This window comes from Cnephaeus nilssonii (genome assembly GCF_951640355.1).
Source record: "Cnephaeus nilssonii genome assembly, chromosome: 6".
In the NCBI taxonomy this organism is placed as follows: Eukaryota; Metazoa; Chordata; class Mammalia; order Chiroptera; family Vespertilionidae; genus Cnephaeus; species Cnephaeus nilssonii.
The window spans coordinates 2,496,424-2,520,604 of NC_137077.1; the positions used below are offsets into that span (position 1 = coordinate 2,496,424).

The window sequence follows — 24,181 nt, forward strand, 5'->3', positions numbered from 1 at the left end:
GCCTTCTTCCGCAGTGAGAACCCCCACCTGGAGCATCAGCATTCATTCACACGAGAAGAGATAGATATAGATATAGATGATATAGATATAGATATAGATATAGATGATATAGATATAGATATAGATGATATAGATATAGATATAGATGATAGAGAGAGAGATAGAGATAGAGATAGAGATAGAGATAGAGATAGAGAGAGTCAATGATTGGATGAGGGTTTGTACTAAAACCTCTTTAGAATTGTTGTTCTCAAGTTGTTGCCTGCTTACGAAGTGCCTTATTCAAAGCAGGTTTGGGGGTGCTATCTGGAGTGTCCTTTTAGGTCTGCCATTGGTCCTGGAAAGCTGCAATTACCCTCCCCCTCCCCACCCCCCACCCTCCCCACCCCCGCCCTGGGAGATTACGGAGCCTGTCTTTCATAGCACATGTCCACCTGAGATTATCCTGGTTACTCACAAATGTCAGCCCAGAGGGCCAGGAGCCTGGGGCCGGGCCGGGCACAGGCCAGGTGCTTCCTGAGCGTGTACGGAAGGAATGAAGGAACCCTTACGGTCACTTCTGGCTGCAGCATCTCAGGGGCCGGTGCTGAGCGCTTGCGGAAGGATGGACTCCGGGGTCTGGGAATGAAGGCGTGATGGAGGGATGCGGACTGCAGGCGGGCGGCTGGGAGGCCGGGAGGCGGGGGCGGGCAGGCTGCCGCGGTCCTCCTTGGGGGTGGGTACCAGCCGCCGGGTGTGGGGCGGGCGGGCCCTGAGCCTCAGGACGTCACGTCTGCGGAGGGCAGGGCGCGGCGGGCGGGGCCATGACGTCATACAGGCGGGGCGCAGCCTCGGCGCCGGCGGGGTGAGGCGGCGCCGTGACGTCACGCCTGCGGAGCGCCGCGCGGCGGGGCGGCGGGCGTGGGCGCGCGCGGGGCGGGCGCGGCGCGGGGCGGCGGCGGCGGGGCAGCGGGCGGCGGCGGCATGGCGGAGAGCGAGGCCGAGACCCCCAGCACCCCGGGCGAGTTCGAGAGCAAGTACTTCGAGTTCCACGGCGTGCGGCTGCCGCCCTTCTGCCGCGGGAAGATGGAGGAGATCGCCAACTTCCCGGTGCGGCCGAGCGACGTGTGGATCGTCACCTACCCCAAGTCCGGTGAGCCCGCGCAGCCCGCGGCCGGTCCTGGCGGGGGGGCCCGGCGCCCCCCGCCCGCCCGTGCCCGGGACCCTACAGGGCGGGATGGGGTGGTCGGCCCGCATCTGGGGAAACTGAGGTCGGAGGGGAAGCCCGGTGCCCGTGGGGATGGAGCCGGTGTGGCTGGAGCCGCCCTCCTCCCGCCCCCCCTCCCGTTCCCCTGCGGCTGTGTGACCTTGGACAGTCACTCGGCCTCTCTGTTCCGGACCAGGGCAGCCTGGCGAGGGCAGAGTCCTGGTGACCATCTGGGCCGGGGCGCGAGGCGGGCGGGGGCTGCGGACGTTCCTCCTCTCCCGCAGGGCCCCCGGCGGGGCTGGGACCCGCCCTGGCCCGAGTGTGTGCCCGGTGTCCCAGCCTCAGGGCCTCCTCCATCACCGGGGACCAGGCAGGACCGGGGCACCCCGTTTCCCAGCCCGGCTGACGTCATTTTCCTGCCGGCCCACGTACAGCCCAGGCGCCAGGCGGGAGCAGTGGCTCGGCCAAGGTCGCGGCGATGAGTGGCGGGGCGGGCGGGAGTTCAAGCCGCAGGTCCTCGTGCGGGGCCGGTGAGGGCTGTCCCGGGTGGGGTGCGGGGAGGGGGCGGCTCTCTGGTCCTTAAACCTCCCTTCAGGGTCCCTCTGCCTGTGGGAGCCGGAGGCAGGCGCTGCATCCAGACTGCGTGGCTGGTCTGCAGCCCGGGAGAAGGAGGGCTGGAGGTCATGTGGGACCCACAGGGAGGGAGGGAGGGAGGGAGGGAGGGAGGGAGGGAGGGAGGCAGGCGGCTGGGAGGCCGGGGGGTGGGGGTGGGGGTGGGGGTAGCTGTGGCTTGGCTGTCATAGCTGTGCAGGGTCCCGCCACCCAAGAGCTGGGCCCAGTTCCTCTGGGGAAGGTTGGGGAGGGGCTGTCAGGGGAGGGTTGGGAGCTGTGTTGGTGGGGGGAGCTTGGGGAGAGGGGAAGGAGGGAGGTGTGCACCCCCATTTCTGTGGCCCACAGCCCAGCCCCCAGCCCTGTAGGGGAGTGTGTTGGAACGGTCCAGGTTTTAGAGCCATGGGGGATAGATGTGCGGGGAGAACTCCGCATTCAGTGGGTCCATAGAGACTAAAGGTCGCCTGGTGTCAGTGTAGGGCCGGGCTTACATGACCGTGAGGAACTTGGTGTGGGGAGTTCGCTAGGGCTTGGAGTTGCCCAGGAGGGACCTGGGTTCTGTGCTGCTGCCTCCATTTGTGCGAGGAGATGGAGGGGAGAGGAGATGGAGGGGAGAGGAGATGGAGGGGAGAGGAGATGGAGGGGAGAAGAGAGGAGATGGAGGGGAGAAGAGAGGAGATGGAGGGGAGAAGAGAGGAGATGGAGGGGAGAGGAGATGGAGGGGAGAGGAGAGGAGATGGAGGGGAGAGGAGATGGAGGGGAGAAGAGAGGAGATGGAGGGGAGAAGAGAGGAGATGGAGGGGAGAGGAGAGGAGATGGAGGGAGAGGAGATGGGGAGAGGAGAGGAGATGGAGGGGAGAGGAGATGGAGGGGAGAGGAGAGGAGATGGAGGGGAGAGGAGAGGAGATGGAGGGGAGAGGAGAGGAGATGGAGGGGAGAGGAGATGGAGGGAGAGGAGATGGAGGGGAGAGGAGAGGAGATGGAGGGGAGAGGAGATGGAGGGGAGAGGAGAGGAGATCGAGGGGAGAGGAGAGGAGATCGAGGGGAGAGGAGAGGAGATGGAGGGAGAGGAGATGGAGGGGAGAGGAGAGGAGATGGAGGGGAGAAGAGATGGAGGGGAGAGGAGAGGAGATCGAGGGGAGAGGAGAGGAGATCGAGGGGAGAGGAGAGGAGATGGAGGGAGAGGAGATGGAGGGGAGAGGAGAGGAGATGGAGGGGAGAGGAGATGGAGGGGAGAGGAGAGGAGATGGAGGGGAGAGGAGATGGAGGGGAGAGGAGAGGAGATCGAGGGGAGAGGAGATGGAGGGGAGAGGAGAGGAGATGGAGGGGAGAGGAGAGGAGATGGAGGGGAGAGGAGATGGAGGGGAGAGGAGAGGAGATGGAGGGGAGAGGAGATGGAGGGGAGAGGAGAGGAGATGGAGGGGAGAGGAGAGGAGATCGAGGGGAGAGGAGATGGAGGGGAGAGGAGAGGAGATGGAGGGGAGAGGAGATGGAGGGGAGAGGAGAGGAGATGGAGGGGAGAGGAGATGGAGGGGAGAGGAGAGGAGATGGAGGGGAGAGGAGATGGAGGGGAGAGGAGAGGAGATGGAGGGGAGAGGAGATGGAGGGGAGAGGAGAGGAGATCGAGGGGAGAGGAGAGGAGATGGAGGGGAGAGGAGAGGAGATGGAGGGGAGAGGAGAGGAGATGGAGGGGAGAGGAGAGGAGATGGAGGGGAGAGGAGAGGAGATGGAGGGGAGAGGAGAGGAGATCGAGGGGAGAGGAGAGGAGATCGAGGGGAGAGGAGAAGAGATGGAGGGGAGAGGAGAGGAGATGGAGGGGAGAGGAGATGGAGGGGAGAGGAGAGGAGATGGAGGGGAGAGGAGATGGAGGGGAGAGGAGAGGAGATGGAGGGGAGAGGAGATGGAGGGGAGAGGAGAGGAGATGGAGTGGAGAGGAGATGGAGGGGAGAGGAGAGGAGATGGAGGGGAGAGGAGATGGAGGGGAGAGGAGAGGAGATCGAGGGGAGAGGAGAGGAGATGGAGGGGAGAGGAGAGGAGATGGAGGGGAGAGGAGAGGAGATGGAGGGGAGAGGAGATGGAGGGGAGAGGAGAGGAGATGGAGGGGAGAGGAGATGGAGGGGAGAGGAGAGGAGATGGAGGGGAGAGGAGATGGAGGGGAGAGGAGAGGAGATGGAGGGGAGAGGAGATGGAGGGGAGAGGAGAGGAGATGGAGGGGAGAGGAGATGGAGGGGAGAGGAGAGGAGATGGAGGGGAGAGGAGATGGAGGGGAGGGGAGAGGAGATGGAGGGGAGAGGAGATGGAGGGGAGAGGAGAGGAGATGGAGGGGAGAGGAGAGGAGATGGAGGGGAGAGGAGAGGAGATGGAGAGGAGAGGAGAGGAGAGGAGATGGAGGGGAGAGGAGATGGAGGGGAGAGGAGAGGAGAGGAGATGGAGGGGAGAGGAGATGGAGGGGAGAGGAGAGGAGATGGAGGGGAGAGGAGATGGAGGGGAGAAGAGAGGAGATGGAAGGGAGAGGAGATGGAGGGGAGAGGAGATGGAGGGGAGAGGAGATGGAGGGGAGAAGAGAGGAGATGGAGGGGAGAGGAGATGGAGGGGAGAGGAGATGGAAGGCGTGGAGGAGCAGCCCGGAGGTCACTGAGGTCACCGGGAAAGCGCTGTCGGGGGGGCTTGTGGGGGAAGCTTTGAGGGGCCCTGCTGGGGGGGGGACGGGGGAGGGGTGTCTGGGGGAGCCTGGCAGCAGGGACCTTTCTGGGCACCTGGATGGGAAGGCGGTGTTAGTTTACGGAAGTTTTCTCGATACAAAACTCACATCCTGTTTGTAACCTGAATCTTTCAAAGCAGACAGGGGCTCACCGTGTGCAGGAGAGGAAACGCTCTCTCGGTGGCGGGCAGACCAGCCGAGGCCTCAGCCTGTGCGAGGTCCCTTCACACGAACCCAGGGCTTCGCTCTCGAGGTGCAGAGCTTCCCTCAGCCCTGCGGCCTCGCAGACCCTCCCTTTCTCCGTCTGCCCGTCTGTCTGTGTCTCCCCTTCCATGCCTGAGGTCGGGCCCTGGGGACCGCCTGCGAGAGCTGGTGTGAGCCGGCGGACGCAGCATCAGGCCGCTGCCATGCTCGGAGCCCTGTGGCTCAGCAGCCCCGCGTGCCTGTGCCCAGCACCTTCTCCCGGAGCTCTGCGAGGCCGGACGGAGCTGGCTCCTGCTTCCCAGAGAGGAAACGGGGGTCCAGGAGGCGGGGCGCCTTGCCCAAGCTCATGTGGCTGGACCGAGGCTGCGTGGAGGGGACTGAGGTCCCGGGAGTGAAGGAGGAGCAGTCATGGGTACCGTGGAGGCAGCGGGGGGAGGGGGCCGGGGAAGAGAAGCATCGATTGGCTGCCTCCTGCACACCCCCTACTAGGGATGGAGCCAGCAACCCGGGCACGTGCCTGGACCGGGCATGGAACTGGCAACCTTTTGGTACACGGGACGATGCTCAACCCACTGAGCTACACCAGCCAGGGCTGCTGTTTCTTTTTTGCTTTCTTTAACCTCGTCGCAGCCATCCTTCTCATCCACCCCAGGGGATGGTGGCAGGTAAGAGGGAGCGTTTCTCGGGAATGATGGCGGCACTGGCTCTAACGTGGTGCATCTGCGGGCTCCCCCCCTCCCAGCCCCTGTTCATTACATGAAGCGATCAAGGGGACTGAAGAGTAGGTCCCCCCAAAATCGGCCCTGAAGATTTTCTCTCAGAGGGAGAGGGGCCTGCAGGTGGTCTCCAGTGGCAGCTGGTATAGCAGGGAGAGCTGGTCTGGGGTCAGGACCCGGGTTCTCGCCCGTGGATGCCCTTGGGTGGGTGTGAGCTTCTGTTACTCCTGCTGAGAACCCACAGCCTGAACTGCAGCCGCTGCAGCCGCTCCCACTCCCTGATCCTTTAAAAAACGTATTCTTATTGATTTCAGAGAGGAAGGGAGAGGGAGAGAGAGACATCAGTGATGAGGGGAAATCATCAATTGGTTGCCCGCCTCCCACCCGCCCTGGGGACGGAGCCTGCAACCCAGGCATGCACCCCGACTGGGAATCGACAGCGACCTCCAGGTTCATAGGTCGAAGCTCAAGCACTGAGCCACGGCGGCCGGGCTGGCACTTGGAGCACAGGCCGGCCACAGCTTGCAGTGGGACGTGGGACGCCTTCGGAATGGTGATCGGCCACTTAGGAGTTCTGTGTGCCAGAGGCGCTGCCATGTTTATTCACGAGGAACTCTCCTGCCCCTTTGTAGAGGCTCAGAGGCCCCCGCCCCCCGCCGCCCCCCATCTCTCAGGTGCAATGCCATCTTTGGAAAGGCACAAGGGCAGCCAGACTCAGGCCCCAGGCAGAGGGAGGAGCGTGCCTTCTCTCCGTGGCTTTGTAGCTGTGAGTCCAAGGCCCAGGGGGATCTCAAGGCTTTGCCACTGCTCTGAGGCCTCTGGGGGGGGGGGGGGGGCGGGGAGCAGTTACTTTCCTTCCCTTGCTTCCCTCCTCCCACCATGGATGGGTCTGTAGGAGGCGCCGGTGCGTAGAGATGAAGAGCCTGGCTTTGGAGCTGGAAGTCCTGGGTTTGAATGTAGCTTTGCTGCTCGCCACCTGGGTGACCCCGGCAGATGGCAGCTCCGTGAGCTGTGGTTTCTGCAGGGGGAGGGGAGGCCGCCTCCTGCCCTGATGGCGTGAGGCTCCGCGCAGTGAGGGCCCCTCCTCCTGTCAGCGGGGTGGTAAGCGCGTGGTGTCATGGAAAGTTGCTGTCATTCTTTGGTCCTCTGTAGAATGGGTCTTTTTCCCCTCTGGCTGCGTTCAAGATTTTCTCTTTATCTTTGATTTTCGGCACGTAATATAAGTCTAGGTGTGTGTTTTTCAGGGTGGGGATACTTATCTTGATTTGGGGGGGGGGTTTCTGAACTTCTTAGATCTGTGGTTTGATACCTTTCACTATTTTGGAAAAGCTCTCAGCCATGCTCTCTCCACATATTTCTTGGGTCCTGCTCTTTCTCTTCTTTTGGGATTCCGGTGATCATTAGAGTTTCTGCTGAGCAGTCTCCAGGGGGACTGATCCTTCCTTCCGCTGTGTCAGGCCCCGAGGTCCGGTCTGTCAGCCCGTCAGAAGCATCCTGCATTTCCGTTAGTTTTTGTTTTTCCTCTGGCACTTTGACGTCTAGTTTCCGCCTCTCTGCTGAACTACCCCATGTGTTCCTGCATGCTGTTCCCCTTTTCCATGAAATCCTTGAACGTTACTCCGATTTTAAGTGGAGTCTGGCTCAGGTGATTGTTTTGTCCTCCGACAGCGGGCTGTTTCCCCCTCGCCTGTTCAGATGGGCAGTGCTCTTTGCTTGTTTGCTGGACGTGGTGTGCGGGCACGGGAGCGGGAGGTCAGGGCCACGTGTGCTGGATGCGGGCCTGTCCGCCCTGCAGGCCTTCCTGTGGGCGGTGGGCTGTGTGTGGGCTGCTCTGGTCACTTGCTTGACCCCCAGTGTTAATTCCGTGGCTTCACCTTGTGCCTCGCTCAGGGCTGACTCCAGGGGGTCTTTCCTTGGGGTTCCTGCCCCACCGCCAGCTTTTGGTCTGAGCCTTAAAGGGTTCCTCCCCACACCCGCGCTCCGCCCCCACTCTGGTGGGGCTTCGGGTTAGCGCTTTAGCGCTCCTGGCCTTGGTTTTGCTACCCACTGTTATGAGCCGTGTGTGTGTGTGTGTGTGTGTGTGTGTGTGTGTGTGGTATGTGTGGTATGTGTGGTATGTGTGTGTGTCATGTGTATGTGGGTGTATGGTGGTATGTGTGTGCTGTGTGTATGTGTATAAGTGTGTGGTGTGTGTATATGTGTATGTACGTGTAGTGTATATGTGTGTAGTGTGTGTGGTATGTGTGTGTGTATGGTGGTATATGTGTGTGTGTGTGCTGTGTGTACGTGTATAAGTGTGTGGTGTGTGTGTGTGGTATGTGTGTGTGTGTGTATGGTGGTATATGTATGTGTGTGTGTGTGTGTGTATGTGTGTGTGAAAACACCCTAGTTCTGGAGTCAAGGCGGTGGGTGCCGGGCCCCCGGCCAGCAGACCCGTGGCCTTGGGCAGCGCACCGCTGAGCCCGCTTCCCCGAGTGTGAGACGCAGTGCAAGCAGCCGCCTGGGGCTGAGAGCCCGCGAGGAAGTGGCTGCGAGTCCTGGGACAGAGTCTGGGACCCGGCGCGCTGCACTTGGCTGTCAGTGGGTGACAGCTGGGCGCCCGTGTGCGCGCTGTTCAGGGCTTCTTGCCTTGGCTCGCCATCCGTTCTCAGCGTGTGCCTGCGCTACGCCTGTCCTCTGAGGCCTGTGTCCCCGTGGTGCCGGGGGGGGGGGGTTATTCTCGGAGACAGTCAGAGACGATCTGGAGAGATGACTGATAGCACGTGTGGGACCTCCTAGGACTGGACGGCTGCCGAACGGGAGGCAGGTCGCCTGGCTGCTTCCTGGCCCGGAGCCTCCTCAGTGTCCGGGAGAGCAAGTCCCCGCCCCCTGGTGCGGGGCTGGGGGGCCGGCCTGGGCCAGCTCCGCAGTGCAGCTCCCAACGCCCCGCCCCCGCTGCCCCCGAGGGAGCGGGCCAGGCTGGCGGTGACAGGTGTCCTGTCGCTCTGGAAGGCCATGGGCTCACGATTGGGTGGGGCAGGGTGAGCGCATGTGCGTCTCTGCTGCCTCTGGAAACCTCTGTACACGCCAGTCACAGAGTGGAGCGCCCCGAACCCTGTGGAGAGGAGAGGGGTGACGGTCAGCCGTGCCAGCAGGTTCTGGAAGGTCAGACGTGGTGGCTGAGCGGCAGAGCGGCTAAGTGCCAGCAGGGGGCGGCGGGGCGCAGGGACCAGTTCCAGCTGCAGGGCTCGGGCTGGGTGCACCTGGCAGCAGGGGCGGCAGCGTGCTGGGGCGGATTAGCGAGGAGAGGCTGCTGCAAAGGCAGGTTTCTCTGGGGAGGCTGATGCGGAGGCTGTGGATTTGGGGACGGCGAGCACAGCGACAGGCCGGGACACGGTGCCATATCGGACATGGGGACCCGGGAAAGCGACACCCTTGAGAGCGAGGCCCGGCCCCTCCCCTGCTTGGCTCCGGGGATGCTTGTGGTCCTACAGGGCGAAGAGAGGGGGCGTCTTCCCCAGAAGAAAGAAGAGCGTGGGAGTATGTGCACTGGCCTGCGAGCGCCGGGCTGGGCTGCGGTCCCAGACACACAGCCGCGTCAGCAAGCCTGGCCGCGCAGGCGGCTGCTCCAGCGTGGCTCTGCCTGTGGGTGGACCCAAGGTCACCAGGTCTTAAAGCGCCAACATCAAGGACAGATACCTGCAAAAACAAGACACCAGTCGGGAAAGAGAGCCTGGGAGAATGAAAGACACTGTGCAGAGCAGAAGAAAAACTGAAAAACAAGACAAAACCAAAACTCAGAAAACACCCCCCGAAACCCTAGCTCTGTGAAGCGTCCCTGGACGGGGAGGGCAGCCGCTGAGAAAGGCGCGTGGCTGGCCCGGCCCGCGCGGCGCCGTTGGCTGCGGCGTTGCCCGTGCACCGGGAGGCAGCAGGCTCGGCTCCCAGGCAGGGCAGAGCCCTAGGTTGCGGGTGGAACCCTGTGGGAGCGTGTACGGGAGGTGGCTGATCAGTGTCTCTGTCACATCGATGTTTCTCTCCTTCTCTCTCTCCTTCATCAACTAAACATAGTTAAAGGCACGGCAGCTGGAATTTTAAAATCTGACTTGTGAGCTTTGGATGGCCAAGTGGAGGAAATATCTCAGTTAAGTGGAACAAAAATATTTACAAAATGATAGCAAATAGGAGCCAACACTAAGAAAATGAGACAATCGCAGCATTTCAGAAAGAAGAGCGAGTGTGGAAGAGAGAACATGATTGAAACCAGGATTTCAGAACTCACGGACACGCGTTCAAGAACCCGCGTGTCTGGCACAGCCACGGGGTAGAAGACCACACTGAAGCATCTGAAATTACTGGGAAATTTAAAATCAGAGATAGCGAGAAGATCTCGAAGCTTCCAGAGAAAAATAGGCCACGCTCCAAGGCCGGGAACCAGGACCTTAGCGGCTCAGCCCAGCCTTGGCCGCCGGCGGACGGGAACCGCGCCCTCAGCGTTCTGAGGGAAAAGGCTCCCCAGCCAGGAATTCCATACCCAGCCCAACTGCCAGGCACCACGAGGCCAAGAGGGATGCGTGTCGTCAGGAGGGTCTCCGCTTCACGCTCAGGAAGCAGCTGGAGGGCGGGTCCTGCCACAAAGAGGGCACCTGGATAACAGATGTGGCGTCTCCTCCTGTGGGAGGTCCCAGGACGGTCGGTCGTGGAGCCCGGAGGGGCACGTCCCTGGGGAACAGAGAGCTGAGCGAACCCGTGTGCTTGGCCGTGTGGAGGGGGTTTGTCACGGAGCGGGGAAGGGTTACTCACAGCCGCACAGAAAGCTGAGCCGGCAAGGCAAGCGAAGGCAGCCCAGCAGCCCCTCTCTGAGGCATTTTGGGGGGGGGGGGGCGGGAAGGGGACTCGGGGGCGAGGTCCGCATCTTCCCGAGTGGAATGGGCACGGTGGAAAGTAGCTCGCGCAGTAACCACCCACCTGAGCACCTGCGGAAGCGAGGCCAGAGGAGAGCCAACAGGAGCTTCCTCTGGGGGTGGGGGTGGGGGGGTGGGGAGGGACTGGGTGTTCTGTTCTAGGTCTTCAGTCCTCTGGCTTTTTAAACCAGGTGCGTGCGTGACTTTAGTTAATAAAATGAAAAGAACTCTAATTCCAGGGTCAGGATCCTGGGGGTTGGGAGCGAAGTTCCCTTGGTTCTGACCCTAGAGTGCTGGTCCCTCTCTCCCCAAAGGCGGGTGGAGACGGCGATGGGTCCCTCCAGCCTGTGACCGCCAGGTCCCGTTCCCGAGGAGTCCCCCGAGCACGCCCGTGGCCTCAGCGCGAGATCCAGGGTCAGAGTTCATTCCCGCTGCACGGGCGTGATTTCCGGGGGTCCGTGGAAGCTCTTCCGCAGGAGGTCACCTCCAGTCCACGGACGTAAAAGCCTGTGGCGTGTTCCTCCCCGTGAGGCGGCCCTGCGGCCTCCCCAGTTTCAGGGTGAGAGCTGGACCCCCCTCCTCTCCCCTCCCTTCCCCCTCTCCTCTCCTCCCCTCCCCTCCCCTCCCCTCCCCTCCCCTCCCTCTCCCCCTCTCGTCCCCTCAGACTTGCTGGGACTCAGCCTTCCTGCTGCCCTGCTCCCTCCTCTGCTCACCTCCCCCAGGGAGTGGTTGGGGTGCTGGCCCGCGCTCTGCCCCCACCTTCTTTTGTACCCCTAGTCGGGGGCTGCCGGAGTGGAGGGGCTCCCAGCACAGCTGTGGCCTTGTGCCCCCCCCAACCTGCCCGCAGCCGACCCGCAGGGCCTCACACATGGCTTCTCTGCCCTTCACAGCCTCCTGCTCCCCGCGCATGCTGGGAGGCGGTGCAGGAGTGGGGCCTTGCCTCCTTGGGGTCCCACTCCAGATGTAGCGCCCCCTTCCAGTGACCTTGGACTAGTAATCTAAATCACGAGTTTCCCGATTTGCACAGGAGACGCTCATAAGCCCTCCCTCCGCCCGGCCGTGCGTGTGGCCCCAGGCGTCACCTGTTACCGGGTGTGGCTGCCATGAGGGCGCGTGTTCCGTGTGGGGAGGAGGCTGCGTGGTTGGCTGGAGGCTGTGGCGTGTCCTTGCGGGCGTGGTCCCGTCAGCGGTCGTCAGGTGTCTGGAGCTCAGAGTGGTTGAGCCCCTGTGGCCCGAGCAGGTCACCTTGGCCTTGACCCCGCCAGCCTGTGAAGGAGGGCGGGCATCGCCTCCATCGTCCAGGAGTGGGGGCAGGGCTCCAGGGCCAGCCCTGGTCGATGGGCAGAGGGGTGGGAGGTGGCCAGACCGTCAGGTCCTGAGAGGACGGTGGCCTAACCCGGCCCGCACAGGCAGGCGGGCGAGGCTCTGCAGAAGTGACTGGGGCCGTGTTCAGGTCCCGCCTTCCCTCTCGGCGCCTGTGGGACGGGGTGATGGCCCTGCCTCACAGGAGACGCTGGAAGTCCGGGCGGGCTCTGCTAAGACGCGCTCCCTGCCCTCCCGAGCTGCCCGCGAGGTCGCCCGTCGGGTCCTCGGCCTGCACGGTGCGCTGGGGCTGGAACAGCCGCTCTGGTCCCGCGGGGCCAGGACAGGCCCCCGATGAGACTTCCGGCGGTGGCCCAACGGTCAGGGCCACGTGGGCCAGGTGGGCGGCAGCCTGTGGACCGCTTGGGCCCTGGGCTGCTAAGCTTGGGCATAGCAGCCCCAGCCCAGCATCGAACGTGGGAGCGGGTGGGGAGAGGGGACGAGGCCGAGCAGCACTCGAGAGCCCCTGGGGCCCGGCGTGGGGGGGGAGTTTGGTGGCCGCAGCAGACAGGAGAGTGGATGGGGGCTGAGCAGGCTCCAGCTAACCCCCGGGGTGCCTGGTGCTGGGACGTGGGGGGTGGGGAGGCAGTGGCATGGAGAGGAGCGGTGAGCCCGGAGGACTGAGGCCCCGGTGCCTGGCGGAGAGCCGGCGGTGCCGGCAGTGTCGGTGCTGAGAGAGCGGCAGGAACCTCGCAGTGACCGGTCGGTGCCGTTGTCCCTGTCACCTCTGGCCGGGCTTTTTCTGCGGCCATTTCGTCCCATCTTGCCCGCGGCCGGGGCGGCCTGGGCTGCTCCCTGCACTGTCCGAGTGCCCCTTCCCCCCTCCTTGGTGCCGGGCTCGGGCAGTGCCCGCCTGTTGAGGCCCTGACGGCTGGAGGGGGGAAGCGAGCGTGGCTCAGCCAGGAAGTGGGCCTGGAGGGGCCGCTGGGGACAGGCCGCCCTCGGGCTCCCACGAGGCTGGCCTTCCGGCTCGGAGAGCTAATGGGGCCTTGGAGTTGAGTAGATATTGACGGAAATCGATGTTAATGTGCAGAGAATATTGGTTTGGGTCCCTGCCGGTGGGGGCTGCAGGGGTGGGGGTGGGAGCACTAAAAATAGGCCCTGAGGACGGCCCTGGGAGAGCCATTTCGGGAACTTTGCCCACAGTCGTTTCGGAGGGCACAGACGCCCCGTGCAGCTGCCCTGAGCTGCCGATGGCTCTGTGACCTTGGGCCCAGTTAGGCCTCAGGAGCCTCATCTGTGAGGGAGCGATGGCCGCGCCTCAGGTGGGTGGGAAGCTCCCAGGGTTAGAGGTTTTTCTGTCTGACTTGAAGAGCTGCTGCACCACTTTTCCCCTTCAGGGCCTTTGCTCCAAAGCTGCCTCCTCCAGGAAGTCTTCCTTGATCAGCATACCTCTTTCTGTGCTCAGCACCCAGGGTTTGCTTGTGCCTTCAGAATAAAGGACGTGCAAGTCATGCCTGGGCCGTTGGCGCAGCAGGGGATGGGGGACAGGGTGAAGGGAGGGAGTGTCAGTGATGTGGCTGGTCAGGGAGCCCTCCCCTCTGAAGGACCCGAGGGAGGGAGGCAAGGGCTTCATGCAGGGGCCCAGCCCATGCACACAGCACGCTCCGGGCCAGCAGGGGGGCCGTAGGAGCTCAGTGGATGAGGCGTGGGCTGCCGGGCGTGGGGGCCGTGGGCGGGGCTGCCGGGCGTGGGGGCCGTGGGGCGGGGCTGCCGGGCGTGGGGGCCGTGGGGCGAGGCTGCCGGGCGTGGGGGCCGTGGGGCGGGGCTGCCGGGCGTGGGGGCCGAGGGGCGAGGCTGCCGGGCGTGGGGGCCGTGGGGCGAGGCTGCCGGGCGTGGGGGCCGTGGGTGGGGCTGCCGGGCGTGGGGGCCGTGGGAGGCCTTGTTTACGCAGGAGAAGCAGGCCCTGGGCGGGTCTTGGTGGTGGAGTGCCATGCGGTGTCCCTGTCAGCACCGTAGCTTGCTCACCCGTTGCTGAGCCGGTGGTGGGGTCACAAAGACCCGGACAGGCGGTGGCCTGAGGGTCGGCGCCTCCTGCCCAGCACTGTGTGTGGCACGCAGCCTCGCCCAGCGCCGCGGCAGTCCAGGGCCGCGCGTCTCCTTGCCGCTGGCGGAGACCAGCCACGCTCCCTCTCACTCTGGCGTTGCCCGCGTCCCCGTGGTTTCCCGGGATCGCCCTGGTGCGTGCCTGCAGGCGCCGTCTCCGGTAACCTGGGAGGTTCTCGGACCACAGGGCGCGCCTGTGGTCGGCTGTCGCGGTGCTGGGCACACGGCGCCTCGGGGTGAGACTGGTTGGCGAGTCCGCCCGCCGGGCCCTCGTGGCCGCTGCGCGAACGGGAAGTTGAGCCGGAGCCGGACTGAGCACCACCCGCTGTTACAGCGCTCGCCCGGGCGGGTGGGCACGGTGCGTCCTGTTCATCCCTCGGACAACCCGAGACACGTCCGCGGTGTGAGCGCCGAGAGAGGGGAGCGCGGAAGGCAGCTCCCCGTCAGCGCAGGGGGGACGCAGGCCGAGGGGCTGGCCCGGGCCCGTGTTCGCCACTAGACTCAGGCGCTCCTGGGCCCCCACCGCGTGGCCCTGCAGCCCCTCCCGGCCCCCCAGGCCTCTGAGCGCCTCCCGGCCCCCCAGGCACCAGCTTGCTGCAGGAGGTGGTCTACCTGGTGAGCCAGGGCGCCGACCCCGACGAGATCGGCCTGATGAACATCGACGAGCAGCTCCCGGTCCTGGAGTACCCGCAGCCCGGCCTGGACATCATCAAGGTGACAGCTCCTCGGGGGCGGGGCCTGGGGGGGGGGAAGAGCAGGGCGCTGCCGGCACCCCAGGTGGCCGGGGAGACGGGCCTGAACCCCTGACGGTGACCCCGGAACCGATGGGTGGGGGACGTGGGTGACTTCCAGGTAGAAAGGAGGCAGGTGCCGGGAGTGGGGGGCAGGAGGAAGTGGGGGTGGGGGCCTTGCGGCACCCCCCTTGCCCTGTGGGTTACCCCATCTGTTCAGGGAGGTGGGTAGGATGCATTTGCATCAAATTTTTGGTGTCAGGAATGAAATAAACCTCCCGATTTCCTGTCGGTCCATCCCTCTGCTGCCTCTGGAATGTTCTCTCCACCCTCCCCTCTGCCACCTTAGTTCGGGTCGCATTTCCAGCGTGGACCGCTGTCCCTTGTCCCCCTAGTTGAGTATTCTGTGTTGACTCATCCACTGAGCCCATCCGTAGAGCTGCGCTGGGCACCGTGGCCGGCCGGCACTGCCCTGGCATCGGGGTACAGCGCTCACAGAGCTGACGGGCTAGTGAGGGAGACGGACCGGGAAAGAAACAAGGAGGGGTGGCGGTTAAGGGGTGACCAGTGTGCCCAATGGGGAGCCAGCGGGACTGGATGGCTGAGTCCGGGCAGAGGGGCGGGGTGCAGTTTGTCCGAGACCCTCTCCACCCGCCCCCATTGGAAAGACCCTGAGGACCGTGTGACTGACCGCCTCTCCCCTGACCCCCTCTCCTCGGACCCCCTCTCCCCTGAACTCTTCTCCCCTGACCCCCTCTCCCCTGACCCCTGCAGGAACTGACGTCACCCCGCCTCATCAAAAGCCACCTCCCCTACCGCTTCCTGCCCTCCGATCTCCACAACGGCGACTCCAAGGTAATGCCCTGCCCCTCCCGGCTGGCCTGTGACCTCAAGGCTCCCGGGGGGTGAGACCCTCGTACCAGCGTCCACCCTGGCAAAGCCAGTGTCTCTAGCGTTTTCTTCACAGTTTTAACCTGGGTTTCTCCTCAGAGCTGACCTGGTCCAGCCTCTGCGTGTAGGAGGACGAACGTTTCACGGCTGATTTTTCTTGTTTTCTCAACTGCGTGACGTTTACGAGCCCATAGTTCCCATCACCTGTGTCAGGACCATAGTTTTCCCGTCTTCCTTCCCTGATTCTAAGTAGAGCTGGAGGCAGAGACATAACCAATCGCTCCGCTCAAGGCCCTGTCCTAGCAGGCGATGCTGAGTGGGCGAGCCCACACCCCTGCTGAAAGGCAGCGGGACGCGTTCGGCCGTGGGGCACGCGGGTGGGGGCCGGCCTCGGTGCTGGAGGGTCGGTGTGCGCAGGAGAGGGTGTGGCCATGAATCTGCGGGCGGGAGGAGCGGTCTGACCCCCCTCTCCCCCAGGTCATATACATGGCCCGGAACCCCAAGGACCTGGTGGTGTCCTACTACCAGTTCCACCGCTCCCTGCGCACCATGAGCTACCGGGGCACCTTCCAGGAGTTCTGCCGGCGGTTCATGAACGACAAGCGTAAGTGTCAGCCCGGGCATCACCTCGGGACGCTCACTGTTCACGCAGCACTGGCGCGTGCTGGTGCCCCGCCCGCACCCCCCAGGCCTGGCCACCGCTGCGCACACGGGGCCTGCTTTCCCGCTGATGGGTGAGCAAGCCGGGCTGTAGGGCAACCGGACGCCTGTCCAAGGCCGTAGCTCATGCGCAGCAGCGCGGGCGTCCCCCTCAGAAGCCCTTCTCTCGCCACGGTGTTGGGTCCTGAGAAGCTCCCCAGTTAAAAGCATCTCCCTGCCGGCCTGGATTCGGAAGTGAAAACGGAGGCCCAGCCGTCTCCGTTCCTGGTGACAGAGGCCCAGTGCAGGCCGTGACTTCCCGTGCAACCCCCCGGGAACGCAGCGGGATGAGGAGCAGGCAGGCGTAGCCCCGCCCAGGCCAGTGCTCCGGGCAGGAGTGGGCGGTCACACCTGCCGGGGACCAGGGGGAAGCCGCCCCTGGACAGAGGGTCGGCAGGTCCTCACTGCAGTTCTGTCCTTCACCCGGGAGGGGGGGCACCCACTGCCAGCCAGGGCTTCTCCAGGGGCCTCCCTGGACCGCAAGTGGGCAGTTTAGAGTTTGCACCCAGAGAGTTGTGAAAGGGGTCATGTCCGTGCTTTAACTAAACCCTCCGGAGGCTGCTTCACACCCAGGTCTGAAAACGCACCTCCTGTGTTATTTCCCAGCTCCAGTGGCTGCTGCTGGAGAGAGGGCTGAGATTAGGGTCCAGTGCATCGCGGATACTTAGCAAGTTCCAGTCGCCAGTGGTGCAGGGCAGAGCATTTGAAAGTTATCCCAAGGCAGGCCTGCCGCGCCTGTAGGTCACAGCACTGTCAGGCACTGAAGTCCAAGGCCATGGGCACTCCCTGGTCCCGCAGGTCATTCCCTTTACTCTCTCCCCAGACAGTGCCCGCCTCTGGCCAGAAGGGCCCCCTGCCTGGCTCTCCTCTGTCCAAGGTCCTGACATTTGAATAAGAAATGAGAGCGAGGCCAGAGGACCCACTGACAGCACTGGCTTTGGGGCTGTAAGCCATGCACTCTGGGGGCGTGCCCGGGGCCGCGTGCCCAGGTGTCAGGAGCGTGTGGAGCCGCTCTGAGGGCAGCTCCCTGCTGGAGGGGCCGGTGAGCTGTTAATCCCATAATTCTCTGGGATAAGCACGTGACTTCTCAGGGCAGCGGGACCTGGAGGGAAGCGGGAGCTGCCGGGAGCCCCTTCCCAGGATGGTCCCCCCATGAGGCGCACGCCCCTCTGCAGCTGCAGCCAGGGCTCAGGTGCAGTGGCCCCGCCCTCCATGCTCAGGGGCCCGGGTCCCCTCCTGTCCAGCTCGGCACCCCAGTGGTGGTCTGTCTGTTTTGTGAGTTTTCTCTTGGGCGAGAGGGATTTGCTCAGGCTCCCTGTGCACCCAGGGCCCAGACTCGGGCTCTCGGTCGGGCCGGCGGTCATTAGCCTGCGGTGAGGTGGCTGCGCTCCCCTCTCTGGCCTCTCCCTCGTCCCCAGGCAGCAGATGTTTGGGCGTGTCTGAGGCCCTGTTTCCTGTGGTGTGAGGGCGCGGGGACGCCAGGCTGGCGTGGCTCCAGGGCCCAGCAGCTAGAACCCCTGCGGTGAGGGGACCAGCAGAGGGGCCAGCATTTACCGGGCCGTGGGCCTCAAACAAGACCTTTGGCCGAATTCCTGTTCTTTTCTTTCCATTCACTTCTGCCCTCCCCTGTAGAGCCCCTTCCTCAATCCTCATGCCCCGAGGGCCGGGGAGGGCCTTTGTGCTGTGATCTGCTCCTTAAGGCCGACCCCTCAGGGGTCAGTGACCCCTGACCCCATCCCTGCTGCTGCTGCTGTGCTGCCACCTGCTGGTGAGATGGCAGCCGAGCACAGGCCGATCAGAGGGGAGCAGTTGTCACTCCAGGCAGGGCCCTGTCTTCTGCAGCCCCTCCCCCACCAGCAAACCGACGGGCCCCGTGCCCTTTTCCTGGGCATCGTTCTCTTCCCGGTGGCCATTGTTAAACACGAACCATGTGCCAGGGGCCATCATGCCCAGGCGAGCAGAGGCCTTCCCCCGATGCCGGGTCTTTAGGGCATCCAGAGGGGCGGGGCGGGGCTGAGGGCTGTTTCCTGGAGAGACCTGTGCAGAGAGCAGGTGACCTGGGACTTCAGAAGACCTTGTCTGTGGGCTCTTTCCCCCCCCCCCCAAGACCCCCCCAATCCCTGGGACTCCCTCCCCTCCAGCCAAGAGTTTGCTTTTCCATCCTGAATCACAGCCGTCGGGAAGGCAGGGCACAAAGCCACCCGCGCGCACGCCTCCCCCGGTGGGGAGTGACTCACCTGTCCTTGTCTCCGTAGTGGGCTACGGCTCCTGGTTCGAGCACGTGCAGGAGTTCTGGGAGCACCGCACGGACTCCAACGTGCTCTTCCTCAAGTATGAGGACATGCACCGGGTGAGTGTGCGGGCGCCTGGGAGCCAGGGGGGAGCATGGGGTGGAGTGGGCTCTGCCCACCGTGGTGGGACCAACTGGAGCGTCCGAGAGCCTCCCCCCCAGGCCTCAGGTGTGCCCAAACTTGTCCCCCTTTGCCCACTGGAAGCCCCGTTTACAAGAAGTCCCCACTTAACATTGTGGATAGGCTCTGAGGCCAAGAACGACTTATAATGAAACCCATTATAATTGCCATAGGCTGATGGATATTAATAAGAGCTAAGTTCCTGCGTCTCGTCAGTGCTATAGTGGAACAAGATGGAGCGCAGGGATGTTGTTCAAGGACCGGCTGTATCCCTGGGAGCGAGTGGCGGTGTGGGAGCCGGGAGGGCTGCGTGGGGAGCAGGTGTGCACGCAGCTCCGGGACCCATAGCTGGGTCAGTCACGCTCCTCAGTCAGGAGCAGGCGCCGGGCCAGCTGTGAGTGGGTCTGGCTTCAGACCCAGCCAGCTCCTTCCTGCTGAGGGCGGGCAGCCGGGGCCTGTCGGAGGGCGGGCAGCCGGGGCCTGTCGGGGCTCCAGGGCCTCCTTGCCTCCAAGGTGCTGGCCTGGACTCCAGCTGGTGGGGGGAAGGACGGGGAAGGAGAGAATGAGCCAGAGGGTTTTTACTTCTCGCTGCTGTCTTACAATGGCCACGGCCACATCAAGCTCCCGTCTGCTTCAAATCCCCGAGGACCTGGGTTTGAATCCCAGAGCTGCCGCTTGAGAGCTGCCCTCGGGCCACTCCCTAACCCGGAGTCTTATTTCCAGTTGAGGCCCATCTCAGACTGGGCGCAGGACCAAGCACAGCCCCTCGCGGGGTCCAGCCAGAGGCCAGGAACGGCACCACCTCTCTGCTCTTCTCTTCCAGGACCTGGTGACGATGGTGGAGCAGCTGGCCAGATTCCTGGGGGTGTCCTGTGACAAGGCCCAGCTGGAGTCGCTGATCGAGCACTGCCACCAGCTGGTGGACCAGTGCTGCAACGCCGAGGCCCTGCCGGTGGGCCGGGGTACGCGCCCCTGCCTCTGCCCGGCCCGCTGCCCCGCCCCCGCCCCACTTCTGTGTCCCGCTGCCCAGGTCTTGCTCCTCCAGAGCCCTCTGCTGTGCGTGGGGCGAGGTCCCCTGGGGGCTGTTTGCGCTGTGACGGAGCAAACGGTGTTTTGGTTCCCAGGAGGCCCCAGGCATGTGCCAGGCTCTGTGGGCAAGATGTTCCCAAGCAGGTGTCTCCCCAGATGGCCCCGCACAGCAGAGCCGGGATGGTCCGGGCGGTGAAACCTCAGAGCCCGCAGCGTGCAGATGGATGCCCAGCCTCTGTGGGCGGTGGGAGGGCGTGAGTTCCCGTGTGAGGAAGTGCCGGCGCCGGCTCGCACCACGAGTGCTGGTGGCACGGTCAAGGGCAAGCCCTGCCGGGCAGGGGGTGAGAGCAGAGAGTGCAGCCTCGGGCTGGCCGCTCCCGGGGGCTGCTCTGGGCATGAAGCAGTTTGAGATGGAGGGGCTGCCCCAGGCGGAGTCCTCTCCCGGCCCCCGGCTGCTCTCCGCGTCCTCAGAGGCTGCTGCGGTTTGACCGGAGAGCCCTGTGGTCCCCAAGGGGTTGCTGTGGCCGTGGGAGCGCAGGGGGAGGGGCACAGCCTGCTGGTGTAGACCTGACGCTGGTTCCGGGGTTGTGAATCTGGAGCTTTCTCAGGAGACGAGTGTGCTTGAGGGAAGGGGAGGAGGTGTCTCAGATCCACGGGAGACACCTGGGTGGTGGGAAGGGCGGGCTCCATCACAGCTGCCGGGCCCTGGGGAGGGGCCCTAGGTCAGGCTCTGAGCTCGGACAGCCTTGTTCTTTGTCTGCAGAGGGCTGCCGGGGGCTGCCGGCGCTGCTCTGAAGGTCAGGGGCACAGTGCCTTCCTGTAGAGCAGCGGTTCTCAACCTTTCTAATGCCGCGGCCCTTTAATACAGGTCCTCATGTGGTGGTGACCCCCAACCATAACATTATTTTCGTTGCTACTTCATAACCGTAATTTTGCTACTGTTATGAATCGTAATGTAAATATCTGTGTTTTCCGATGGTCTTAGGCTCTACAGCAGCGGTTCTCAACCTGTGGGTCGCCTAAGACCATTGGAAAACACAGATATTTACATTACAATTCTTAACAGTAGCAAAGTCACAGTTATGAAGTAGCAACGAAAATAATGTTATGGTTGGGGGTCACCACCACATGAGGAACTGTATTAAAGGGCCGCGGCATTAGGAAGGTTGAGAACCGCTGCTGTAGAGGCAGAGCTGCCTGCTTTTCCAGGAAGAGACAAACCACAGGGCCTCGCGTTTGTGTCCTGGCTGCATCCTCACAGTGTTTATGAGTTACATTTTTTTTTTTTTGCTCCTTTTCAGTTCTGCGTTTGCTGTTTTGTGACCTGTGGGTGTGCCCGTCCCTGTGTCCCCCTGTGGTTCATGTGTGTGTGTTCCAGGGGCTCCTTCCATGGATTTGCTTTGTCTGGTCTGCCTTGGTTTTGCTTTATTTCAGTTCTTTGATTTTGTTTTCTTTTAGCACATTGCCTCTGTGCTCGGAAGACCTCCTTGCGCTGGTGAGCATGCAGGGCCTTGAGTAGCCAGCTGCATTGCTTAGATTTGGTTCATATCCCAGCATAAATTCACTGTCTTGATTCCAAATCCTAAACCAGGTGGGTGACTCCTCTGATGCGCTCTCAGCGGCCTCAGCTGAGAAAAACAATCACGGGAAAGTTATTTATAGTACGCTTAGTCTACAGACTCCTAATCTTCTCCCTGGGGTACCGTTAACGGAGCAGGAACAGTTTCTCTTGTTTTTTCCTCCCCACACTGACGTAATTTTCATGACCAAAGAGAAACCCTTGTCCTGTTGGGTGTGTGAGCTCCGCTTTGCAGGGGTGGTTGGGTACCTGAGGTCCTGCCGTGGGGCGAAGGAGGGGTGTTTGCTCCGACCCTCCGACCCTCCGACCTCTGATCTCGGAGATGCTGAAAGGGTTCTGAGCAAATATTTCACTCCCTGAGGCCGTTCCTGAAACGCATAGCGGCAGCTGGCGGGTCACACTCCCGAGCCGGGAGGTCTGCACCCCACTCCTGGCATCTTCCCGGTCACCGTTAACATTTGATTTTTGTTCATCCTCACCCAAGGATATTTTTCCATTGATTTTTTTTTTAGGAAGAGTGGAAGGGAGGGAGGGACGGGGAGAGAGAGAGATAGAAAGAAACATCCATGTGAGAGAGACACATCGATTGGTTGCCTCCCGCTGGTGCCCAGACTGGGACTGGGTGTCGAACCTACAACCCAGGTATGTGCCCTTGACCAGGAATCCAACTTGAGACCCTTCAGTGCCTGTGTCGACACTCTAACCACTTAGCCACACCAGCCAGGGCGCCATTAATATTTGTCCTACCAACTGCAGCTTATGTAGTTAACAGGAAAGTGGGTGGGCTCTGTCTCCCAAGCCTGCTCGTCAGTCTGGGGCTCCGTGCTCCTGCCTGGCGGCCAGGGTCACAGTTTTTGCTGCAGCCCGTGGGCCAGGGGTGGCCTGACCGGCTTGGTGTTGAGTCGGGAGTCTTGCTGCTGCACACGCTCTGCATCCAGGCCGGAGAGCTCGCGGGCACCTTGACTGCCATTCCTTCCGGCTGCACGCGCAGGCCTCTCAAAATCTCCCTCCTTGACCTGGAGGCCGCCTGCTCGCCTCAAGGGACTGCCTTCGGGTGGTGTTCCCTTCCCGCCTTCCGTAGAAGCAGGGGCCCCTTGGTGGGGCTGTTGAGCCGTGAGTGGGGACATCCAGAGACCCCACTTCCCCACGGCCCACAGCCCTGGCCACACTCCCTGCGCTGAGAATCGCACTCGAAGCCGGGGTGCGGCGTTGTCCCCCCAATCTCCCCCCCCCCCACACACACACAGTGGCCAGGGCAGCCTGCAGCCTCAGCTCCGTGCATTCATGGCACTGGGCCACCCCGTGGGGACAGGACACCAGGATGTCAGACTCGGGGAAGTGGGTCCAGCCTGCCTGGTTCAGAGGGCCCGGCCCCCAGGCAGGTTCAGAGGGTCTGTGGTTCCCGCCTGGTTCAGAGGGCCTGGCCGGCCCCCAGGCAGGTTCGGGGGTGCAGGCTTCCTCTGCGTGGGTAGCTGGCCGCAGCGCACACGTGCAGCGCGCTCTCTCGTTTGCTTTCAGGGCGCGTGGGGCTGTGGAAGGACATCTTCACCGTGTCCATGAACGAGAAGTTCGACCTGGTGTACAAGCAGAAGATGGGGAAGTGCGACCTCACGTTTGACTTTTATTTATAAGCGCAGCCCCGGCAACAGCCCTGCATGCTCGCGGTCCCCAGATGCCACTAGCTACGGCCCCGTATGCGCATTCGTTACTCGCTGGACAAGCCCCGGCCGCCGTGTGGCCAGGCGGGGAGGGGGGCCCACAGGAGGTGGGAGGGGGCTGCCGCCCCGAGCAGCTGTCCCGCCTTCGGATGTGAAGTCTGTTCGTGTCCGATGCAAACATTGTCAGGATCGCCGTGCCGTTCCGACGGCGGCACCGTAAATACAAAGCCTGTAACATACGCAGCCCGACGCCTGCCTCTCGCAGCCCGGCACTCCTGCTGTATTTTAGCGCTTTCCGCCGGAAACCGGAACACGTCGGTGTCAACCAAACGGAAGGTCATTTCCGAGGGCCCCGGGAGCGCGCCACACCGAGCGGCAGGCGGAGCTCAGGCTGCAGCTTATTTTTGTAGTTTCTCCGGCGCCGCGGCCGTTCCCTTCTCACCGGGTCTGAGGAAGGGGAGGGCTCGATGGGGGGGGCCGAGGGGAAGCGGTCCCCATGGCGTGCAGTTCTGTCATCTGGAAACGAGGCAGGAGCTGCCCACCGGCGTCTCCGAGGGGACGCCCCTCGGCCAGAGACTCGCTGGGCGGAGCCAGCGGGACCCGGAGGAAACCTGCCCCCAGGCCAGTGATGGGGGACGGTCTGCCGGAGACACTGGGCGTCAGTCCCGTCGCCGTCTTTCTGTCTTTCTTTCGGTCCCTAAAGCAGCCGCCCGCTGTGGTCTTTAGCCTGCAGGCGGCTCCGTTGCCACGGAGAACACTCAGCCCCGGGGTGCCGTGTTGCAGGGTCACTGCCCTGTTCCCAGCCCTGGGGGGCAGTCTCGCCCTGTCCCTGTCCCCGCACCTGTGTCCCTGGGGGAAGAGAGGTGGTGTCTGTATCCCCGTTCCTCCCCCGTCTCCCCCCCTCCCCCCACCTCCATCATCTGGCCCACCTCTGGCTGGAGGAGCGGAGAGTGGGGGGGCCGGGGGCTGGGAAGGGCCCTGAGCGGTGGGGGCCGCTGCCGGAGGAGCTGTCTGTGCGGCGGCTCTGAAAGGGGTTCCGGGGAAGGCGCCGCTGGGACCGGCAGGCGGCACGTGGGCTCAGCGGGCCCTGGTCTGCGCATCCGTGAGGGAGGCTGCTTTCTGTGAAGTTTCTTTTCTATTTTTCTATTTCAGTGCTGAATGGACATGAGACTTCTGTGCTTGCTTGCATCTTTAATAAACACGCGTCCCAGGCCCGGTGTCGAGTGTGTGCTGCTGGGGGAGGGGCCCCACGCGATCCCCTCAGCACTCAGGGCAGCACGAGCGTGAGCCCCACAGACGCCCCGTCCCTGGGGCTGACCGCACAGCGTCACGGGCCGGGCCGGGCCTGCTGTTCCTCTCGGACTCAGCGTTCCAAGGGGGAACTTCACCTCGCTCTTTGTCCGCCACCTTTGATAGCTTCTGTGAGCGGAGATGAGAGGCAGGGTGGGGGAGAGGGAAGCCTGGGAGAGATCTGGG

The 24,181-nt window shown here is 63.3% G+C and overlaps 1 protein-coding gene across 4 annotated transcripts; it reads left to right on the forward strand.

Moving 5' to 3' along the window:
• Positions 1-963: 963 nt before the first annotated feature.
• SULT4A1 (sulfotransferase family 4A member 1) lies at positions 964-23,961 on the forward strand (the record flags this gene model as incomplete). 4 transcript variants are annotated; one of them, XR_013813726.1, is made up of 8 exons in its annotated part: positions 964-1,132; positions 14,291-14,421; positions 15,213-15,293; positions 15,807-15,933; positions 18,284-18,378; positions 19,263-19,401; positions 20,927-22,429; positions 22,487-22,736. XR_013813726.1 is itself a non-coding variant. In XM_079775762.1 (7 exons), 7 exons carry the CDS (start codon positions 964-966, stop codon positions 22,676-22,678), a joined length of 855 nt encoding a protein of 284 aa, XP_079631888.1. In that variant the 3' UTR covers positions 22,679-23,961. The 4 variants fall into 4 exon arrangements, 2 of the variants coding, with proteins under 2 accessions (XP_079631888.1, XP_079631887.1); XR_013813727.1 differs by having other exon boundaries at positions 20,927-21,059; positions 22,566-22,736; XM_079775762.1 differs by lacking the exon at positions 20,927-22,429 and having other exon boundaries at positions 22,566-23,961.
• Between the last annotated feature and the right edge of the window lie 220 nt (positions 23,962-24,181).